General features: G+C 38.8%; 2 protein-coding genes across 4 annotated transcripts in view; one reads left to right on the forward strand and one right to left on the reverse strand.

Annotated features, from left to right (window-relative positions):
- The first annotated feature begins 83 nt into the window (after nt 1–83).
- CCNE2 (cyclin E2) lies at nt 84–14,082 on the forward strand. 3 transcript variants are annotated; one of them, XM_070802877.1, is made up of 12 exons: nt 84–281; nt 1,523–1,562; nt 1,659–1,755; nt 1,836–1,889; nt 2,808–2,959; nt 3,864–3,999; nt 6,098–6,244; nt 7,354–7,449; nt 9,122–9,256; nt 10,258–10,369; nt 11,063–11,220; nt 11,617–14,082. In XM_070802877.1, exons 2-12 carry the CDS (start codon nt 1,549–1,551, stop codon nt 11,728–11,730), a joined length of 1,215 nt encoding a protein of 404 aa, XP_070658978.1. In that variant the 5' UTR covers nt 84–281; nt 1,523–1,548; the 3' UTR covers nt 11,731–14,082. The 3 variants fall into 3 exon arrangements, with proteins under 3 accessions (XP_070658978.1, XP_070658979.1, XP_070658977.1); XM_070802876.1 differs by lacking the exon at nt 84–281 and adding an exon at nt 410–497; XM_070802878.1 differs by lacking the exons at nt 84–281; nt 11,063–11,220; nt 11,617–14,082 and adding an exon at nt 409–497 and having other exon boundaries at nt 10,258–11,007.
- The window catches only part of INTS8 (integrator complex subunit 8), a 44,844-nt gene continuing 34,872 nt past the window's right edge, over nt 13,049–23,020 (reverse strand). The window contains exons 21-27 of the mRNA XM_019973795.2: nt 20,714–20,832; nt 19,348–19,451; nt 18,549–18,599; nt 16,220–16,293; nt 16,081–16,145; nt 15,867–15,910; nt 13,049–13,248 (exon numbers count right to left, since the gene is read on the reverse strand). Coding sequence (XP_019829354.2) covers nt 13,132–13,248; nt 15,867–15,910; nt 16,081–16,145; nt 16,220–16,293; nt 18,549–18,599; nt 19,348–19,451; nt 20,714–20,832 — 574 coding nt within the window. The 3' untranslated portion in view covers nt 13,049–13,131. The remainder of the gene's footprint in view (nt 13,249–15,866; nt 15,911–16,080; nt 16,146–16,219; nt 16,294–18,548; nt 18,600–19,347; nt 19,452–20,713; nt 20,833–23,020) is intronic.

Genomic DNA, 23,020 nt, shown 5'->3' on the forward strand with positions numbered 1-23,020 from the left:
CCACAGGATGGCCACTTCCTAGCCGCTCTGTGCCTCCCGCCCCCCACCCCCACCCCCGAGCCACCTCCACAGTGCCGTACGCCGGGGCCGGGGGCTGCGGCCTGACACCCCCGGTCTTCGAGAGTTGAGAGAGGAGGGAGGGAACAGAAACGTACTGGCGGGAGATGACGAAATCGAGCGGCGGGGAGCAGGGCTGAGGCGGCGGCGGAGGAGCGGAGCCCTCTTGAGAGGGTCTCTCCTGCCGCCGGGCCGCGCGGGCAGGGGAAGGGCAGGGGGCCACGGTGAGCCAGCCCTGTGGGCCCTCGAGCCGGGCGGGCGCGGACGGAGGCCAGGGTGCGGCGCGGCGCGCGCCGGCGGGTGGCGGGCGCGCGGGGGAGGGGAGCGCGCTGTACGGAGGTGTCAGTCTGCGACGCATGCGCGCGGGGCGGGCCCGGCCCGGCCTATATATTGGGTTGGCGCCGGCGCCAGCTGAGAGCCGAGCGGTAGCGGGTCTGGCGGTGAGGAGGTGCCGGGCGCAGGGCGGGATGCGGGAGGAAAGAAACCCCCCCCCACCCCTACCCAACTCCTCACCCCCGGGTCGATCCATCTCGCGGGCGGGAGCCTGGGGGGCAGGGAAAGCGGGCAGGGCTGAGAAGCAGGCGTCTGGGGACGCCGGGTTCCCGCGTTCCGCGTCCCTGTCAGGACCCTTGGCAGGGGACCTGGGAGGTGGCAGGGGATGGAGGGCTGCCCCTAAGCGGGAGGCCCGCGGAGCAGCCCCTCCATCTCGGGGCTTCTCTGTGCCGCCCCCATTGGGGGACCTATCCCCTCAGAAGAGAGGGTTGAGGGTCAGGATCTCCTTCACGGGGAGAAAAGTTCCCAGAGCCGACCGGTTTCCCCACACCACCCCGCTTTCTACCCCACCCCCACCCCCACTTTTTAAATGGAACTGCCTTTTCTTCGTCCTCATCTCCCATCTGGAGTCGGGGTCGCAGTGCCCCTCCAGGCGGTGGGCAGGGGCCGGCGGGGCCGGGAAGGAGGGAAAGGAGACTGAAGGACGTGACACAAGTTCCCTCCGCCCCCTGCTCCCCCGCCACCGCCGCTCTCCAAATTGGCGCGGAACCGGCTTCTCCTCAGAGTCTCGCCTCCAACAACCCCCCTCTCCCCGCGGCTTGTGCAGGGTGGGAGGTGGGGGAAAGTGGGGACGCTGCCCAGGCCCCGCTCGGAGTGGGGGGTGGGGGTCCGAGGGAGAGGGGTGCAGGACGCAGAAAAGATCCCATCTGCTTCCCTGCGCGTTCTGAGTGGCTCTGAGGGAGCTTTGCAAAATGTGTTTTGAAGACACTCCCGTCCGGGCTGTACCTTGAGTTGAGGGAATACAGGCATGTGTCTAATAAATCATGCGCTAATACAGCGCAGAAGTCATCGGGGTAAAATGGCTCGGGTCATCTCCTGAGGAACCTAGGTGTACGCCTCTCACTGGCACTTGGAGTATGTATGACCACGTATTTGACTCTGGTTTTTCCTCCCCACCCCCGCCCCCCCCCAGAGGTTTCCTTCACCTGAAAGAAGAGAATGTCAAGACGCAGGTAACATTACTTATCTTGAAAATATGTTTCAAAGTTAGTTGCTGCCTTTGAGACGAATCACTTTCTAATTAAACTTCCTTCTTAAAAACTCTATAGTAGCCGTTTACAAGCTAAACAGCAGCCCCAGGCCAGTCAGACGGATTCCCCGCAAGAAGCCCAGATAATTCAGGCCAAGAAGAGGAAAACGGCCCAGGTGAGTTAAGGAGGGGAAGAGAGGAGAGAGAAAATTCCTTGCTGGGACCTTAGTGTAACCATGACTTTTTTATTTTCCAGGATGTCAAAAAAAGAAAAGAGGAGGTCACCAAGAAACATCAGTATGAAATAAGGGTAATGCAGAACTGGGCAGGGTTTGGGGGACACAAATGCGGGACAAAAGTAAAATTGTGTTATTGCTTTGACGTAGGAAGATTCCTCTGACACTTTCAATGCCCCTAGGGGTCAGCAGGAAGGCGCTTGTCTTTGGGTGGTTTTTACGTCCCTGAATCCTACTACAGCTGCAGAGTTAAGTTTGCCTTGACGCAGCTGGTTCCTCTTTGTAAATCCCTCCCTCTAGGAGCTGCCTGGTGCACCAGGGCCCGCCTAATCTGTCCAATGTAGTGCTCTTTGTTCCCTCTCTGACTATAGTGGAGGGTCCTAATAGTGCTTCTAGGGCATAAATAGGATGTAAAGTCGGTGGCAGACTGGCACCCAGCCCTTTGCTATCTACTCTGCCTATGTGTTGTACAGAAAACACTGTAGAAATAGTGGTTCTCTTTGAAGCCAGCAGTGACAGGAGAAAGGGCCCTTTAGATATTTAAGTAATTGTTTCTACTTTCAAGGTTCTGCCTTCCTGTATTCTAAAGTTTAAGGCCTGGAACAGGCCTTAAAGGAGTGGAGAGAGTGGGGAAGTGCCCTGGACACTATTGCTAAATATAGAGGGAGAATTTTATAATATTGAAAGTGGTATTTGACTACAGATGCGTTTTGTTCTCCTCTCCCTCAATACTTAATGTCTTGTATTTCCAGAACTGTAATTTGTTGTCTAAAACATCCTGTTACTATTTATGAACACTGATATGAGTTATAGGGCTATTAAATATGAATGTCAGCTTAAATTAACTAGACTGTCAGCACTGTTAGCTAATGATGGTGTTTGGGGGAAACTATAGACTGTTTAGAAGTATTAGCTTTCATTTAGAAAAGATCTCAGACAAATGCTGGTTTCTTACTGTACAAATATATTCTTGTTTTTTTTTTAAATAACAGAATTGTTGGCCGCCTGTATTATCAGGGGGGATCAGTCCTTGCATTATCATTGAAACACCCCACAAAGAAATAGGAACAAGTGACTTCTCCAGATTTACAAATTACAGATTTAAAAATCTTTTTATTAATCCTTCACCTTTACCTGAATTAAGGTAAGAAAAATTTCAATAATTTAATGTCAAAGATTAAGATTTACTGATGTGATATATGGTGCTATTTTGAGGGTTTTTTTGCCTTCATTATAAGATATAAAAACTTGTAAAAACTGCTTATTTTAAAACTAGTCTTTAAGCATGTTTTCTGGCAGTAGTCCTATTGCAGATGACATAGGTATTTAAAACATTGATTGTGTAACATTATTTTCATTGCTTGCTGAAGACTGTAAGCCTTATCAGAACTGAATCACCTTTTTAATAGAGTTTAAGTAATTTATGTACATTGTTAAGTTGAAGTATTTTAACATGTACAGCATTTTTGATAGATTAGCTCCTCTTATTTCTTACCAAGATTAGTTATTAAGGTCTATACTTTTTTATAGTTAATGAGTAAGAGATACAGCTTATATAAAATATGTAGTAATTTATACTTGGCTTTAATAAGCAAATTAATGGACTCAGATGTTTAAACTCACCCATCTTCGTTTTGTCCTGTCCCACCTAATTCCCACTGCAGGGTACTGACAATCTGTTTGGAGGTGATTGAGACTATCTCTACTGGGATCATATGTTCTAAATATTTACTTTTTTAGTATTATTCTCGATAAGACACAGTTATCTTAAATCGGTGCCTTGGTAAAATATAAGTAAATGGGGACTAGAAGGCCTTCTTGCTGCTGCTGCTAAGTCATTCTTGAAATCTGTCAATTTAGATTACCATAGTCCAAGTTCTTTGTATAATTTCATGTTAAATAAATGGTTTCTTAAAGTAGCAATTTTTCCTAATTTAAGAGCTGTTCCTTCCAAATTCTAATTCAGTGTTTGGAAGTTCAGTTTACTCAATGTGAAACAGGTAGCTGTATATTATGTAGATCACACAATATTTTTCGCCTTTCCATAGCTGGGGATGTTCACAAGATGTTTGGCTAAACATGTTAAAAAAAGAGACCAGATATGTTCACGACAAACATTTTGAAGTTCTGCATTCTGAGTTGGAACCACAGATGAGGTCAATACTTCTAGACTGGCTTTTAGAGGTATGTTCTAGCAGTACAAATTTCCTTTTTCTCTGTATGATGGGAAAGTATTTAAACATAATATGCTTTCCATGTGCCCTAATGGTATATTACCTATTGCCAGGAGCCCTTTTGTTGTTGTTGTTTAGTGCTTATTTGGCTGTACATGGTCTTAGTTGTGGCATGTAGATCTTCAGTTGCAGTACATGAACTCTTAGTTGCAGCATGTGGGACCTAGTTCCCTCAAATCCCTGCATTGGGAGCACAGAGTCTTAACCATTGGACCACCAGGAAAGACCCCAGGAAGCATTTTTTGGGTGCTGTTCACCAGCAGATGATACCAAATGATAAGAGTAAAATCTTGACACAGCCACTATATCCCATACAACCCAAACACCATTTAGAAATCCTGGTATCTGAGTATTGCTGTGTACTAGGCACTGTTCTAGGTGCCAAGGATACTCGAGATGAACAGAATTTGACAAGGTTTTGAATTCTTTCGTGCAAAGTGAAAAGCCAGGACTAGGCTTCAGACCTCAGAAGTCCTTCATCACCAAAATCAAATTATGATTTGGAATCCTAATTTCTATATCCTAAATGATAAGGAGGCTTTTAATATCCAGTAGCCCTAAGCCCTCAAGACTCCGTGTAACTTCCTTTTATTATATTCCTCTGTTCATTTCAGAAATAAACTGTACCATTAAAGAAATAATTAGTGATCCAGAAGTCCCTAAAAATCTGTGCCAGAATGTTTATGCTCTTTTAGGCCCCATATCCTTTCTGGATAATAATTCTGAAAGAATCTCAAATTATTATTGAGAAAATGATTACCTGTATTGATAACAAACTGATTTTCCCACAATCCTTGGATATTTGCTCTGTAATTTCCCCGTTTTGTATAGAGACGGTGATCTTTAAGGGAGAAGTACCACATGGCAGAATAGATCTCAGAAGCTATCAGAAAAGTTCTTACGAGTACAAAATGTTGTCCTTCTGAATCTGGTCATCTTATTCCTTATTCTGACTAGAAGGGAAGATTATATTTCAATCATATGTGTACAAGACTGTAGTTGATTTCTGACTTTTTCTGAATATCTATTGATCATGAATGCAACTTTTCAGCATAATTTGTTGATTTTATTTTTCCTTTTTATATTAAATTGATTTTTATTCAGTGGTTGTCTTATCAAATTTATCCCTATTTTCCCTTAAATATATGATTACATATACAAAACCAAATAGAAGATAGTAAGTCAAATCCAGCAGAGCACTAATCTCTACTCTGTCTTAGTATATTCTTTCAGTCTAGGAATGCAAAAATGGTTCAACATTTGAAACTCTATTTATAGTTTAAGGAAGAAAAATCATAAGGTTATATATCATGGATGTAAAAGGTATTTTTTGAAATTCAATATACATTCCTGATTTTAAAATGTGTAATTAACTAGGAATACATTTCCTTACCACGTTAAATGTTTATTAGAAACATGTTGATGTCTATCCCTGTTTCCTCCCTACTTCATGAAATTATTTTGAGAATTAAAAGCTTTCCCTATATTGTGGAAATGACAGATACTACTTATTAGTGATAGTAATAGTGTAACACTAGGGGAACTCCCATTACAGTCAGAAACAAGGAATACAATAAAAATTTTGACTATCACCAATGTTATCCATTTCAGTTTTCTTCTTTACTTCTTAAATGAGGTAAGAACATTGAAGAAACACCGCTGTCATTTTATAGTTAAATGTATATCTAGAATGATGAAAGGAATCACTTGGAACTATCAGAAGACAAACTAAGCATCATGAAAACACCCACTCATTTATCATCAATAAAAATTAAATAGGAAAAAAGTTCTTATCAATAGTTAGCAAAATGTACCTGGAATAAACACATTAAATCCATGTGGGAAAAAAGCCTATGAAACTAATTAAGAGTCAGTGAGGATGGTAATAGATTTATTTATCCTGTTAGCACATGTTAATTTTTTCCTGCATTTGTGATTTGGTATCCTAAAAAAGTTGGGTTTCAGAAAACTCTTTAGTATGCTAAGAGGAACTTTGTAATTTGGAGAAATTAATGGAATAATATTTAAATGTTTGGATTCTTGTCTAGGTATGTGAAGTATACACACTTCATAGGGAAACATTTTATCTTGCACAAGACTTTTTTGATAGATTTATGTTGACACAAAAGGATATAAATAAAAATATGCTTCAACTGATTGGAATTACCTCATTATTCATTGCTTCCAAACTTGAGGTAAGCTCTCAGAGTTTATCCCTAGATATATTTACCCCAAACTCTTAAATTATAAGTCTCTGGTTTGATTCTGGAACTAGAATCTAGGTGAAATGTTCCATGACTCACTGTGCCAAACAAAACCACCAATGCTGTCTCTATATACCTAGTTATGGTGCTTGGATTCAACAGAATGGTCTCTGAAACCTACTTAACCAATCAAATGCAATAAATGCTATGTTCAGTTAGAATAATGATCTAAATTCAGCCTAATATTTCTGTATCTGATAATAGTGCCAGGGTAGAAGGAAATAACTTTTCTGCCTGAAATCTTTTTTCACATAGTTTCAATCTACTTTTCTTAAGTTCAACACAGATCATTAGTAACTTCATCTTATGTTTTCAAAGCCTGTACAGTTTTGAGAATACGGGAGGGACTGAATCATGCATTAATTTCCTTAAGTGTATTTTTCTTCCACATTTTGTCTTTTGAGGTTTACAGGCTATCCCCAAATTTTACAAGTTTATATTTTCAGTATCTCCTTACCTGGAATAATACTCTTATGTTTCAAATATTTTTCTAGACTTAATCTTGATCTTTAGCCTGTTCTCACCTGTGGCAGGCATCTCTTCTACTCCTCTGATCATTCTGGTTCTTGTTCTCTGAACTGTTAAGACAGATCTGTCATCAACAAACTGCACAAATTATTGTTTGACTAACCATACTTTTGTACTAGAGTAAGGTTAACATTTTAAGTTTCTAGACTTTGTTGAGTATCCTGTTTTAGTCTAGTATGCTAGGCAGTCCTAAAACAAGTTTGGCTTTCTGTTTTAACCAGTCACTGAAATCACTGGTTAAAATACTCTGTTTATTAACTAAGATTTTAAATCAGTTCTATAAAAATCTTTCAATCAATACAAGTTGGCTAATTTAGATACCTAGATATGAAAAATATCATTAAATGTAAGGTTGCTTTGGCCATCATAGAATTATTTTATAAAGATTTATAATCACTTTGTGAAGCTCTCTTTTAAAAACGAAGCCTAGATGTGGTTTGTGTATGTGTATATATGTGGTTTGTTTTAGTCTGTCTCAACTGTGCTTGATATTAATTAAATCCATTTTAAAGGAAATCTACGCTCCTAAGCTCCAAGAGTTTGCTTATGTCACTGATGGTGCTTGCAGTGAAGAGGATATCTTAAGGATGGAACTTGCTATATTAAAGGTAATAATAATATCTTTATCATTTCTACTTGCAATTTAGTAACTGTAGTTTACTAAATCTCAAAGACTACAATGTAAGTATTGAAAACTGAGGTTTTAGTATTAGGATCCAGTTCTAAGATAGGAGAGGAATTTGCTTAACCTGTAAACTATTTTTCTGCATCTTTTAAATTTCCCTATATTGAGAATATTATTTGTTAATTTAAAAGTGTTTAACAACATTTTTAAAACTTATAGGTAGCACACTATGTGTACTAAATGAATCTCAACAATGATTCTCAAATCTTAGTTGTTTTTCCACTTCCAGCAGATAGAGAATGAGAAATATTTTACTGCCTTTATTTCTTCTCTATATGTATGGCAAGAGCTATTACTAGAAGGGTAGGGGAGAGAAGCATAAAGGTGTTTAATTGGGCCTTGAATTAGAAATTAAAGGGTGAATGTTAGCTACTAGAAAGTATGTTATGAAATTTGAGCATCATGGCTTTATAAATAGGACACAGAGGAGAACACAGTATAACTTTCATTTGTAAGTTATCTATAAACTATATGAATTAAAATATAAATTACAAATTTGTTGTAAAATATTTATAAACATTCAGATTGATAGCTCTATGTTAGAATGTGATCTTGTTGGCATGCTGATACTGTTCTTTTTAAAAAAATATTATTGAAGTGTAGTTGATTTTCAAATGTTGCTAGTTTTAGCTGTATAGCAAAGGTGATTCAGCTTTATATATATACAGACACACACGTTCATATTATTTTTCAGATTTTCTCCCATTGTAGGTTATTGTATTAGTATAGTTCTGATATGTTCTAATAATAAAGTTATCTAGATTCAGACTTCAAGTATAGTGTATGCATACATGTATGCTAAGTCACTTTAGTAATGTCCAACTCTTTGCAACCCTATGGACTGTAGCCTGCCAGGCTCCTCTGTCCATGAGATTCTCCAGGCAAGAATACTAGAGTGGGTCGCCACGCCCTCCTCCAGGGGATCTTCCCAACCCAGGTCTCTTGCATCTCCTGCATTGGCAGGTGGGTTTTTTACCACTAGCACCACCTAGGAAGCCCGAAGTACACTATAAGAAGGATATATAAAGAGACGATGGAATTCTCTGGGTGGTCCTACAGGCATTAAGACTCTCTGTTCTATCCTAACTATTGTAGACTTATAGGTAAAGTCCCAGGGCTTCGTGGAGGGAAAGATATCATAAATTAGGATTTGTCTTTTTTTTTTTAACTTTTACACTTTGAATAGAAGCCACTGGAGATCACAGAAAGAAAGAAAAAGTGTAGAATCAATTCTTTGAAGATTTGAATGGAATTAGCTGTGGAGTCATTGAATGCAATTAAAAGGGCAGTTTCAATAAAATAGAGAACACTTTTGGAAGACAAGGGGCTGCAGGAAATGAGAAAAATAGGAATGAAAAATAGGCCCAATGAACTTTGTAAATAAAGATAACTGGAGTATAATAAAGGAGTCTATATCAGTAATAGACTAAAACACAAGCCACTTTAGATGGTAAGATACCTATAAATATTTCCATTAAAATAAGAAGAAATAAGCCTAAAGAAAGTTTCTTAAAACAGCTATTTAAGGAACTATCCATATAATGTGGTGTATATATAACTACACTTATTAACAGGCATTTTAATTTCATTAACAGGCTTTAAAATGGGAACTTTGTCCTGTAACGGTCATCTCCTGGCTAAATCTTTTCCTCCAAGTTGATGCTCTTAAAGATGCTCCTAAAGTTCTTCTACCTCAGTATTCTCAGGAAAAGTTCATTCAAATTGCTCAGGTATTGATATTTTTATTGTTTATATGCTAATGTTATTAATTACAGGTTTTGTTTAGTGTATTTCTTTAGTGTTAAATAGGCTATACAACAAAATGACAGCATACTGAATTAAATTCACTCCTTAACTGACTAGAACAAAGCTCCTGATGCATAAAATTCTGTCCCAGTATTTACATTGCTAACTGAAAATTGTAGAAAAGTTTTTAAACTTGAGTTTAAATACATCATGAGCACTTTTCACCAGGAGTATGAATGAGGTAAGACAGTTAAATACCTTTTTGATTTAACAGAGAAATATTTTTTGGCCAGTTGTTTCAGGTTTTAAATGGTATAAAATTATTGCAATATAATTATCGTACCATCTTGTATTTGAATATACATGGAATCTACTTTACATATTGGAATTAAAATCACCTAATTTAGTTATACCATTGTTTAAAAATTTAAGTTTAAACTTTCCTAGGCCAGTGTGTAATAAATATTCTAAGAAAGTACAGGAGGAGGGTACTATTCTTTCCTGCCTGCTTCTCATAAGTAGAATAATCAGAACTATAAAGGTCTGACTTCTTAAAGACCTTTTCTAGGCCTTAACTCTCTAGCAGCTCCCTTTTTAAAAACATGAGGGAAAGACAGTCCTCATTTCATATTTTTTGTGTTCTGAAATACTGGAGTTCCACAGAAAATACTTTCTCACTTATCTTTGTAAATCCTGTTTCCTATATCTAGAACATTCTCTCTCTGGCTACCTCCTCTGTTAAGACTGATTTAAGCAGAGTCTTCCCTGCTCTGGATCAGGGCACTATAGGATATGCATGCTACATTGTAACAGTCCTTTACTTGTCTGTTAACAAGACTGGAACTTCCTTTGGATGGCGGTTTATTTCTCTTTGGATGCCTGCAGTTTTAGCAATTCTTGGCTTATGGTCCACATCATAAGCACTCTAACATGCTAGCTGTCTGATGACATGTGGTACTCCTTCTTACACTTTTTCCTCTGTTAGCTTTTAGATCTGTGTATTTTAGCCATCGATTCATTAGAGTTCCAGTACAGAATACTGGCTGCTGCTGCCTTATGCCACTTTACCTCTATTGAAGTGGTTAAGAAAGCCTCAGGTAAGACCGTGCTTTTTGTTCTTTTCTTACCAATTTACAACTCTTGAAGGGACTATTTATGAACTTAGCATCCTGCTAAACAAGACTTTAAAATTTTAATGGAAAAAAGCAGTTTAGCAATTATCTTCCCTTCTATTATAAGTAGTTTCTAATCCAGTGTATATCCACAAGTAAAAATTAAGGTTGGGACGTCCCTCGTGGTTCAATGGCTAAGATTCCACGTTCCTGATGCAGGGGCCCAGATGCCTCCCTGGTCAGGGATCTAGATCCCACATGCTGCAACTAAGACCCGGGGCAGCCAAATAAGTAAATATTTTATTTAAAAATGAAGTCAAATGGAATTTAAATCCATTTGAAGTTAGTCAGTGTGATTACAGCTCTGCCTTAAGTTTTTGGGTTTTGACAGTTTCAATTCCCTATGTAGCATGTACTGGAAAAAGCTCAAAGTCTTTTTCTCCCTCAAAATAGTCACATTATAAACAGTTTAAGAGGAATAATCTGTTTTGACTTGCTAAACTTGTTGATTTTGGTTTATTTTATGTGCTTGTTTTGGTTTCCTTTTTACATGAGTTTTTAATTAACTTGAAATTTTGAAGCACAAGCAAATACAGTAATCATGTTTCTGATATAACAGAAACATATGTATGTATTTTTCTAATGATACATGTATTTTTCTAACTTTTCTTTATCTAGGTTTGGAATGGGACAACATTTCTGAATGTGTAGACTGGATGGTACCTTTTGTCAGTGTAGTAAAAAGTACTAGCCCAGCGAAGCTTAAGATTTTTAAGAAGATTTCTATGGAAGACAGACACAACATACAGACACATACAAATTATCTGGCTATGCTGGTATGTTTCTTTTATTTTTTGGTCTATTTGATAAGGCATTGAAACTGACAGTAAGGATACTAATGGAATATTTCAGGCAGTTATATAAGATAGTAAGGGGATAGACAGTTCCAGTGAGGACATTGATTTCAAATGTAGAAAACCTAATAAAAATTAGCTTTGAAGTCCAATCAAGATTTGTTAAGTGTCTCAAGATAATACCAGTACTCCAGCTATTTTAAAAATACCTGGTCGCAGGCAGTTAATATTGTTGAACCTCTAGAATATAACTAGTCACAGTTGTAAAGACATAAAGAGACCATTACATTAAGCCTAAGAGTCTGGTTTGACTTTGTTTTATCATATCAATGCTTTATCTTAGCTGTTAATCTCTACATGATTTCTTCACATGTATAGGATGAAGTAAATTATGTAAACACCTTCAGAAAGGAGGGACAGTTGTCACCAGTGTGCAATGGAGGCATTATGACACCACCGAAGAGCACTGAAAAACCACCAGGAAAACACTAAGGAAGTTAACTGAGCAAACAACTTGGAACTGATGAAGTGCTGCACAGCACCTCATGGAACTTAACTACTTACGTTTTACAGGAAAATAGTGCTGTGACTGTCCTGCCAATTCCCAAGTTTCACTGCCATTCTTTGATTTAAAAACCACTTAAAATTGGCACTAAGGAGGAAATGTATTTAATTCCCATGTTAGCTGTTTAAAGAAACAGCAGTACTTGTTTACAAAGATGACTTCATTCCCAATACTGGCTGGATAAAAGCCAGCCACGATTTATGCCATAACAAGTCTTTTGACCCAGTGTTGCTATGTTTATCTTGATAAACTAGGAATTTCATCATTGGAATTTTCAACTAGATAACTGTTACCTTAAAGGGTGTATTAAATGATACAGTACTTTGAATCTAGTTTTTAGATTCTCAAAATTTATAAACTCTTAACTAGTGCAATTTGGTTCTTGAAAATAAAATTTAAACTTGTTTACAAAGGTTTAGTTTTGTAATAAGGTGACTAATTTATCTATAGCTGCTTTAGCAAGCAAGCTATTATAAAACTTGAATTTTTAAAAAATGGTGAACTTTAATCTGTTTGACTATTTTTATTTGCCTTGCTATATGTAACATTTTTAACCAGTAAAGCTTAGATGAACATGGTGTTTAAACTGTACTCTGAACAGTGGGAATACCAAAGAAGTTATAAACAAGATAAATGCTGTGGCTCCTACTTGGGGCTTTGACATAAAGTTTGCTTTATAATAACTCTTTGTACATCACAATTGGGGCGAAAAACTTAAGTACCCTTTCAAACTATTTATATGAAAAGTCACTTTATTACTCTAAAAAAAATCTTTAGGGTTATCTTAATTTAGTGTGACTAAGGCTTTATTTATATTTGCAAAACTGCTAAGGTCCTTTTCAAATTCTTACATTATGAGTTAAGGACAGTGTCAAAGTGATAAAGCTTAACACTTGACCTAAACTTCTATTTTCTTAAGGCAGAAAAGCAGTAAATGTATACTGACTCCTAGAAATCTATTTATTTAAAAAAGCAACAAAACCTTGACATAGAACTTACTGTATATAGCTACTCTTAAATATTCTAGTTTTTTTAAAAATGAAATGTCAGCCTCAAAAGTAGATTAGAAAATTATCCTAGATTTACTAGTTTATTGTTATTGAACATGTGACTCTTTTTCCTTGGAAGAAATTATAAATTTAAGCTATTGTTATGGTATGAAGTCTTCTGTATAGTTTTCCTTTTTAAACTAATATGTTTCAGTATTCTGTCTGAAAAGAAAACGCCACTAAATATGTACATATGTATTATATAAACTTAATCTTTTAATACTGTTTATTTTTAGCCCATCATTTAAAAAATAAAAGTTAAAAATTGTAACTAACTGCTTAAAAGTAAAGTTTCGCCATTGCTTGGAGAAACTTTTTTTTCCTTCTCTGCGCTGCCAGCTGTAACACTTCTTCTGGGTTGCTCGCATTCAGTTCTGTCTGGCCGATGGCTTTGATCTTCCAAAACAGAAAAGTGATGTTGTTAGAGGTCTGGTCAAAAACAAAGCTTTGCTAGTATACATAATATAAAACTACCTATTTGCTAACAACAATAACTGAACCTCTAATTGTAGATGCTAAGAGGTGTAGAAGAAATTAAGACTGGAAGCACTCAAGGAAAAGACCAATTACTATAGTTTGTGGAATTATATTCAGAATATTAAGTAAATTCATTTAAGTTTATCTGACTAAAAATATCACTAAATAAAGTCTGCATGTAATCTGACATATTTTTAAAAGATTCTAAAAAATAATTCAAAAAAATAAAAATTCATGTTTGGGGGCTTCACTTTCTATATATATGTAAAAATAGCTAGTTGCTCAGCACTAAATATAGTGACCCATCTCTTTCATGATTAGAAAGAAATACTTCAGCCTGATAAAAATCTATAGTAGCATTCTGCCATGGAATGTTTTGTGAGAGCATGTTTTAAGATCTTAAAATTACTTTTAAAGAAGTTCTAAGTTTTTTTTTAAAAAAAAACAACAGACTATTTGAAAGGTAGCCTGAAGGAAGCCAAGACTATTCAGAAATGATCATCAGGTTAGTGGGTAGGAGGACTTGCTAATAATGCTATTTCAATATGAAAGAATGCACGTGAAAAAACCTAGTAGTGGGGAATAACTAGAGTTATTTCGAACAAAATATCCTGAAGACAACTGGCTAAATAAGTCCAAAGTATAAGACAGAAATCGGACAGAGAACAAACTTACGGATAACAGTGTGGGGGGGATGAATTTGGAGATTGGGACTCACATATATACACTACCGCATATAAAAAAAAATAAGAACCTACTGAATACTTAATAGGGCAAAAATCTAAAATATTCCCTAAAAAGAAGGCAGACCGCTGACTACTGGCAGGTGGACAAAAGAAATCAGGGGCCAACTAAGGCTGCAGGCCATGGAGTACACAAGCCAGTGTCTGCGGTACTCCAGGCCAGTAGGAAAGAAGGCAGGTTGGGAAAGGGTTGACAGACTGGGGACTTGGTCATGAAACTTGAACATCTCATGATCATGAGAAATATGAAAGTCAACAGGTAAGAAAGGGACGGATTACTGGCAGATCTTAATAGAGTAACTCTGTCAAAAGGCCTGGCTATGGATACTGGAGGTTGATGAAGAATAAGGGGACAATGAAACTTGGAATGTTGGGGAGCTGGATAAGTCGATGATACATCTTTTGATGCATGCAGAGGAACAACTAGGTTAGCGTTTAGGTGAGCTAATGAGGTAGGTTTAAGCTTCCAAGAAGGGGCTTAAAAAATGATACAAGTAGAGGTAATCTGGAAATCTCATCAGGGTACTGAGAAATTTTCAGCATTACCTTCCAAAGCTGGTTAAGTTGTAAATGAAACAATGAGTAGCTTCCAATAAAGTGGAACTGGCACTACATTCCTTGCCTTTCTCTTTTTTTTTTTAAAGATGCTGTTGTCACTCTGTGGCCTCTAAATAATGGCCATACAGTTTAGTCCAAATAGAAAGCTTTAAAATATCAACAACCTCAGATACACAGATGATACCGTTCTAATGGCAGAAAGTGAAGAGGAACTAGATGGCCTCTTGAGGGTGAAAGAGGAGAGTGAAAAAGCCAGCTTAAAACTCAACATTCAAAAAACTAACATCATATCTGATCCCAACACTTCAGGGCAAACAGAAGGGGAAAACACGGAAGCAGTGAAATTTCATTTTCTTGGGCTCCAAAATTACTGTGGATGGTGACTGCAGCCACGAAATTAAAAGACCCTTCCTTCTTGGAAAGAAAGCTATGACAAACCTGGGCAATGTATTAAAAAGCGGAGACATCACTTTGCCAACAAAGGTCCTCATAGCCAAAGCTGTGGTTTTTCCAATAGTCACATATGGATGTGAGAGTTGGACCATAAAGAAGGCTGAGCGCTGAAGAACTGATGCTTTCAAATTGTGATGCTGGAGAAGACTCTTGAGAGTCCCTTGGACTGCAAAGAGATCCAACCAGTCCATCCTAAAGGAAATCAACCCTGAATATTCATTGGAATGATGCTGAAGCTCTAGTACTTTGGCCACCTGATGGGAAGAGCTAACTCATTAGAAAAGACCCTGATGCTGGGAAAGACTGAAGACAAAAGGAGAAGGGGGCAGAGGATAAGATGATTGGATGGCATCACCGACTCAATGGACATGAACTTGAGCAAATTCCAGGAGACAGTGAAGGAGAGAGGAGCCTGGCACGCTGCAGTCCATGGGGTCGCAAAGAGTGGGACACAACTCAGCGACTGAACAACAACAGGAAAATAATGATTTCTAGGAAGGTGACAACTGAGGAGAAACCTGAGCGAAGTTAAAAAAGAATGTTCCTGAAAGAGAAAATTTTACAGACACTTCGGTGGTGAATGTTCTTGGCATGCTCAAAGAATGGTAGGGGTACTGGGGTAGCAGAACTTAGCAAAGGGGAGTCGAGTGACTAGCTAGAGGTCAGGTCCCTCTCAACCTTGCAGACCACGGTAAGGACACCAACACTGTATAAGACAAGAAATAGTTTAGTATTAGGGAAATTAAGTATATCATTGAAGAACCAAAGCACAAAATAACTTACTGCAATTTGTCTTTTATCTGTTTCTCCTCTTTTATGATGAAGATCTAAATGAATCAGTTAAGAATAATAAATTTAATACTATTACATATCATGATATAGAGTCTCTGTTCTGTTCTTCATTTTTTATTTAGAAAATACACAATATTAAATACGTCTTTAATTTACAGAAAATGAACTGTTCTAGTAACACACACATATGTTAATGAAAGGATACAAGTCAAATATTCCAAAATGGTAACATCCCATATGTAGTCATAGTAGGAGTCCATTGCATCATGACTGAAAAACAGAATTCAGTTATTTAATCTTCCTTAAGCAGAAAATTTCAACTCTATTTTAAAAACCGTTCATACCTGTTTTGTTCCTGCAGTGATTTAAAGGCTGTTTTGTAGTCAATCTCTCTGAGGAACTGACATAAAATTGCCACCTACATAAACAAAGAATTAAAAATGGTTTCACATACTGAACTTATGGTTGCTGTGGGGAAGGGATAGTTAGGGATTTAGGGAAGGTCATGTACACACTGCTGTATTTAAAATGGATAACGAACTACCAAGGACCTAGTATACAGCACGTGGAACTCTGCTCGATGTTACGTGCCAGTCTGGACGGGTGGGGGCCTTAGGGGAGAATATATGTACAGCTGAGTCCCTTCACTGTTCACCTGAAGCACCACACCACTGTTAAACAGCTATACCCCAATACAAACTAAAAAGGTTAAAGTTTGGGGGAAAAATAATGACTCCTGGTTTTGCAGGGGTAGTTTTTAATGATTCTCATGTCCAGAATGTATGCTTTGTCGCTCAGTCGTGTCCAGCTCTTGGTGACCCCGCACTCTGTAGCCTGCCAGGCTCCTTCCATGGGATTCTCTAGGCAAGAATACTGGAGTGGGTTGCCATGCCCTCCTCCAGAGGATATTCCCAACGCAGGGACTGAATCCTACTCTCTGGCAGCAGGCGAATTCTTTACCATCGGAGCCACCAGGGAAGCCCTATGTTAAGAATATATTCTCTAACTTAAGAGGCCTTGCAGATCAGGCTGAATAAATCAGCTCGTATGTATGGAATCCATCCAATTTTAATGGTAAAAATCCTTACATGTGTCTGTCTGCCCAATATTTTCTTCACCAGTAACTTAAATCATAACATTTTTAGAGCTTTACCTGAATGAGAGGCTGGCAAAAAGCCGGTTTAGAAAATCAAAGGGAATAGAAAACTGACCAAAGTGTTAAATGTTCAAGGACATACATCCAATGGATGTTCCTCCAATTAGGCCTTTCACAGCTGGCAAGTACAGAAGCTCATTTGGGCAACATGTAAGCTGCCAGTCTGCTTAAGATTAAAGACAGATCCATTTCAACCAGGTATGTAGGTCATAATGCTGATCTCTTTCTTAAATATTTATAGAACTTTTAAAATTATTATTCACATACCAAAATATGAACCCTTTCAGAGTATAAAATTCAGTGCTTTTTACTATATTCACAAAATTGTACAACCATCACCACTATCTAATTCCAAAACATTTCATTCCCCTACCCCAGGGGAAAAACTCCATATCCATTAGCAGTCCCTCTCCAGTTCCCTCCCACCTCCTCTCCTGGTCTCTGACAACCAATAACCTACACTGACTCTACCCATTTGCTTATTCTGGACATTTCATATAAAGGGGATCATACAAAACAAAGCTTTTCGTAATCTGGCTGTTTTTTCACTCAACATAAAACATACAGGATTCATCTCTGTTGTAGCAAATATCAGTACTTCATCCCTGTTCGTGGCTGAATAATATTCCACGATATAAATCTACCAGATTTTGTTTATCCATTCATCAGCAGATGAGCATTTGGGTTGTTTCCACTTTTGTCTATTATGAATAATGAATGTGCTGTGCTACAAACATTTCACATATAAATCCTTTTGTGGATAAATGTTTTCAGCTTTGTTGGTTATATACTTATGAGTGAAACTGCTGGGTCATACAGTAGGGAATTTGATGTTTACTGTCTTGAGCAGGCAGCAAACTGTTTTCCAAAAAGGCTGCCCCACTGTATATTCCTACCAGCCACATGAGGGTTCTAATTTCTCCACAGCTTCACCAATACTTGTTTCTGTCTTTCAATTACTGCCTCCTCATATGTGTGAAGTGATATCTCATTGTGGTATTGATTTACGTTTCCCTAATGATTAATATGGAACTTCCCTGGTGGCTCAGATGGTAAAGAATCTGCCTGCAATGCAAGAGACCCAGGTTCAATCCTTGGGTCAGGAAGACCACTGGAGAAAGCAATGGTTATCCACTCCAATATTCTTGCCCAGAGAATCCCATGGAGAGAGGAGCCTGGCAAGCTATAGTCCATGGGGTCACAAAGAGTCAGACATGACTGAGAGACTAATACACACACAGTGATTAACGCACATATCTACTCTTAAATATTAGATATACTTGAGAATGGCTTTTCTATTTATAAGGTTCAAAGGCCAATGTTTTATAATCCACACTTTCATTTTGGTTAAAATTCTGTAAACTCTTAAAAAAAATTTAAAGATCATGCCAAATTCTTAAATGCCGTAAATTTAAGGAATTATGACATGGAAAATACTTCCCAGCGCAATGCCTTGTATTTACTAATAACTCTAACTTACAAGACAAGAGACCAACATCATAATTTTATAAACTAACCTGTGTGTGGCAATTCAGCAAAGAACAGCACTTTATCATTCGTTTTATTACCTATAAAAACAAAATTCTCATTATTTTAAAAAACTAATTGATAAGAATTGTAACAAATGTTCCACTCTGACGTGGGATGTCAATCACCAGGTAGGTTGTACATGTGCAGGGATAGGAAGAATAGAAGAACTCTATTATTTTTCACTCAATTTTGTTGTGAATCTAAAACTGCTCTAAAAAACAGAACTTCTAATTTTAAAAACCTAATTATTAAAAGATTCTATATCCTATTTAAGTCATTATTGTAAGTATTAAAAAAATGCCATTTATTATATTATGATATTGGCAGCCTAAGCAGTAGAGCATATTGGGAGAAAATGAGTAAAATTTGAGATTGAAGAGACAGAATCAACATTAAAGGTTGAGTGGATATTGGTGGAAGGATTAGAAAAGAAAAAAGGATGACACTCAGGGTTTATGCTTGGTCAACTCAAAGGGCAAAACAAAGCTGACTAAAATTTCAGTGGGGGTTTATGTTTTTGTTCTGGTGTGGGAAGGTCATCAGGACAGACTGGTAGAGTAAGATGCCGAACCAGCCCTGGAGAGGTTGAGTTTGAGGTGTTTGGGAAATCAAATCAGCAATGGCTTTGGGCACGGGAACCATGAAGGCGGTCTGACCTGGAGCAATCAATCCATTTGGGAGTTACCACCACATTTATGGAAAAGAAGAAACTCAGGCAAAATGAGGCCCAGGAAAAATAATGTTTTCAGACACTTCAGAAGAAAGCAAGCGCACAACAACTTTTACCTGGTCTGTATAAACATCTGGAGGCACAGCCTTGTTAAAGAAATCAGAGCACACAGCTCCCGCCTGAAGGTAATAGTGAAGAGCCGCTGAATACTGATTTGTTGCTTGAAGCAGAAAACAGAGATAAAGATTATCTGTCATTAAATATGCAGCTAAAAAGACAGGGCCTCTTTTGTGAAGGGTCAGGTATTATTACTTCATGTGCGACAAAGCAGATTCAAACCACAGACCTAGGGGTGACGCTTAGCCAGGGCAAGAATGAGAAAAATTGGCTTTATTATTTCAACCACTTTAAAGAAGCCCTATATATAGACTGTTTTCGATTAGCCAAAATTTTACCTCAGATTTCTTGTCAAACTTACTAGTGCAGAACTTAGTACTTGGAGGCATATATTTCCCAAATGCCTATACTAGAAACAGATCTTATTTTTCTGAGACAGTTTAGAATCAGAAAATTTACTCTGAATAAAGATATTAAGATCCTGAAAATAAATTCTTTGCAGGGCTACGGTAACCATAAGCATTAAAGTTGGCAATTATTGGGCTTCCCTGGTGGTCCAGTAGTTAAGATTGCGCCTTGCAATAATGCAGGGGACACCAGCTCCATCCTGGATCCACGAAGATCCCACATGCCTGGGAGCGACTACGCCCAGGCACCACACACCCACTGAGCCTGAGCTCTGGAACCTGCGGGTCACAGCGACTGAGCCCACGTGCAGCAACCACTGAAGCCCCCAGGCTCTGGAGCCTGTGCTGTTACAAAAGAAGCCCGCGCACTGCAACTGGAGAGCAGCCTCTGCTCTTTGCAAACAGAAAAGCCCTCAAACGGCAACGAGGCCCAGCACAGCCAAAAACAAAGACATATTTGTTAATTGGCCATTGTTTGTTTCAAAAATAATCCAGAAGAAAGCAAGGATGATGCAGGTGAGGGTACAGATGAAATAAGACTGGCCCTGAGTTAATTACTGCTAAAACTGGGTGGCAACAAATCTCTTCCCATGAACACAAATAATTATCGAGTGCCTGGACACATTTTAGAACCTTTAAAATAGCAATTGTGCAAACTAAATTTTAACCTCCTAAGAATGTTTTACCAACTTTTCAGATGATCACTTACTATGGGGGAAAAAAAAAAAAAAACAGAAAAAAGGTGGTCAACATAAAATTAAAAACATCTGAATCAAAGATTCAGAAAAATGCATACATATAACAGTAACAATTACTCTCAATTTCACCTTGGAAGAAGATTTAGAGAATGTCAAAAACAAGACTCAAGTTTAATAAAGTACTGTAATAGTAAGTGTAACATATTTATTTTCACTTCTAGAAGAGCTACAAACACAAAGCAGTGATACATGTCACTTACCAAAATAAATGTCCGCCTGAATAATTAACCAGGAGTGGTTGTTTGGGTTTATACTGAGGGCATACCGAACTAGCTCTTTCACTGTGATCGCTACAGCTTCAAAATCCACTGACTGGAGGCTACAGGAAAAACAATAAACATAATTTAGGAGTCAACTTCACAAATCTATACACACATTTATTAAAACAAACAAACAAAAGAGTCAAAATTTAAGTGAACATAAATACAATGCTAAATATTACTAGCAGTAAATATTTTAAAACTATCAAAACAACTAAATCGGAGGACGTGTGATCAGCTAACTTTTTATATGGGGCTGAAAACAATCTGATTTTTGTTTCCTTTCCCCAAAATGCCAAAGAAGGTAAACCAGGCCACTCTAAGAGTATCTTTGAACATTTTACAACGTAAAGCACAAAAAGGTGGTAGGATATGACCCTATCTCCACTGTTTATGCATAACTTACAGGCAACAAAATTTTAAAGAGATACACTGAGAAAAATTTTCCAAATGATTTTTCAGTTCTATTATCTAGAGAAAGCTACAAAAACCAAGGGTTCAAACAACAACACTGCTATATGTGGCCTTAAATCCATCCTGTGGCTCCTTACGCCTCTGGATTAGATGTTTCACTGGGTTAGGGGCAAGATATGGCAAGTGTCATCTCGGCAATGCATTTGGAAGCAATGAAGAATCCAAAAAACGAGAGGGGAATGGGGCCAGCTGCTCTGAGCCTGGTTAAACCTGGAAATTCTGAGACACAGAATAAGACGACAGAAGCGTGAGGAGAAAAGCCAGGCCGGCACCCAGGAAACACAACCACAGCTCCTACCTCCCGGAAGCAGTGAGACCCAACGGTAGGGAAAACAGGCTTTTGATTCAGAAGCATACCACAGTTCAAGTCCCGGCTCTATCGTTTACGAGATGAACTTGGACAAGGACAATCTCTGTTGCCCTGAGGAGCTAAATTTTACCACACTTCACCACTGTTCCCAGTGCAGTGGGAAAGTACCTGGTGCTACTAGCAAACACCCAACTGTCTGCTTACAACTGATCTGTTTCTGGCTGCTCTAGGTCTTCATTTTTGCAAGTGGCTTTATTTAGCTGCAGTGAGCAGGAACTGCTCTGGAGTCAAGGTGCGTGGGCTTCTCCTTGTGCTGGCTTCTCTTGCTGCTCTTGCAGGCCCCAGAGCACACAGGCTTTCAGCAGTTGCAGCTCGCAGGCTCAGTAGTTTTGGCACACCGGCTTAGTTGCCCTTGGCATGCGGGATCTTCCGGGACCAAGGAACCTTCCTGAACCTTGTCCCCGTGCACTGGCTGGCAGATTCTTAACCACTGGATCACCAGGGAACTCCCTGTGCTAAGTCACTTCAGTCATGTCCGACTCTTTGTGACCATACGGACTGAGCCTGCCAAGCTCCTCAGTCCATGGGATTCTCCAGGCAAGATTACTGGAGTGGATTGCCATGCCCTCCTCCAGAGGATCTTCCCAACCCAGGAGTCGAACCTGTGTCTCCTGCAGCTCCTGCATTGCAGGTACATTCCTTACTGCTGAGCCACCAGGGAAGCCTACAACTAATTTATTTATGATTATTTAAATAAGTTAAGGGTTTCCTTGGTGGCTCAGATGGTAAAGAATCTGCCTGCAATGCAGGAGATCTGGGTTGCAGGAGACCTGGTAAGTGGACAGGCTGGGCCTCAAGCTCTCTGAGTCTGGCTCGGAACCTCTATGACAAACCACTGCCTCATTTATCAACACACACTGAAAAAAATCAATCAGTACTTTATAATCTAAACTTAGGCTGAAGAAGTAACACCTAAGACTTATTATAACCAAAGGCAAACGGGGATTTCCCCAGCGCCCCAAAGCAGGGGACACGGGTTCTAGATCCCACATACCACAGCATAACTAAGCCTCCACGCCACAATTGGTGAGCCCAGGGCTCTGGAGCACACACTCTGCAACCAGAGCCCCCTCACCACTGGAGAAAGCCTGTGCACCGCAATGAAGACTCAGCAGAGTCAAAAAAAAAAAGCAGAATGATCTCTACCTGATTAATGGACTGCTATTTTACAAATTTTACATAAAAATATCTGCAGTTATTCGCTTCAGGAAGCACGGTGCTGCTTTGGGAACCAAGCCTTGTAAGTGGAGGCAAGGGTCACTCACCGCTTGGGGTCCTCCAAAATCCCTGTCCGAGAGAGCTTCCCATCTCTGAGACTGTTTACCTACTTACTACAATCTTTTCTTCTTCAGAGATGCCTTTATTAAGAGCAATAAAATATGCCTAGATTTCTGTGCCTACCC

The sequence above is a fragment of the Bos indicus genome, chromosome 14 (genome assembly GCF_029378745.1).
Source record: "Bos indicus isolate NIAB-ARS_2022 breed Sahiwal x Tharparkar chromosome 14, NIAB-ARS_B.indTharparkar_mat_pri_1.0, whole genome shotgun sequence".
Lineage (NCBI taxonomy): Eukaryota > Metazoa > Chordata > Mammalia > Artiodactyla > Bovidae > Bos > Bos indicus.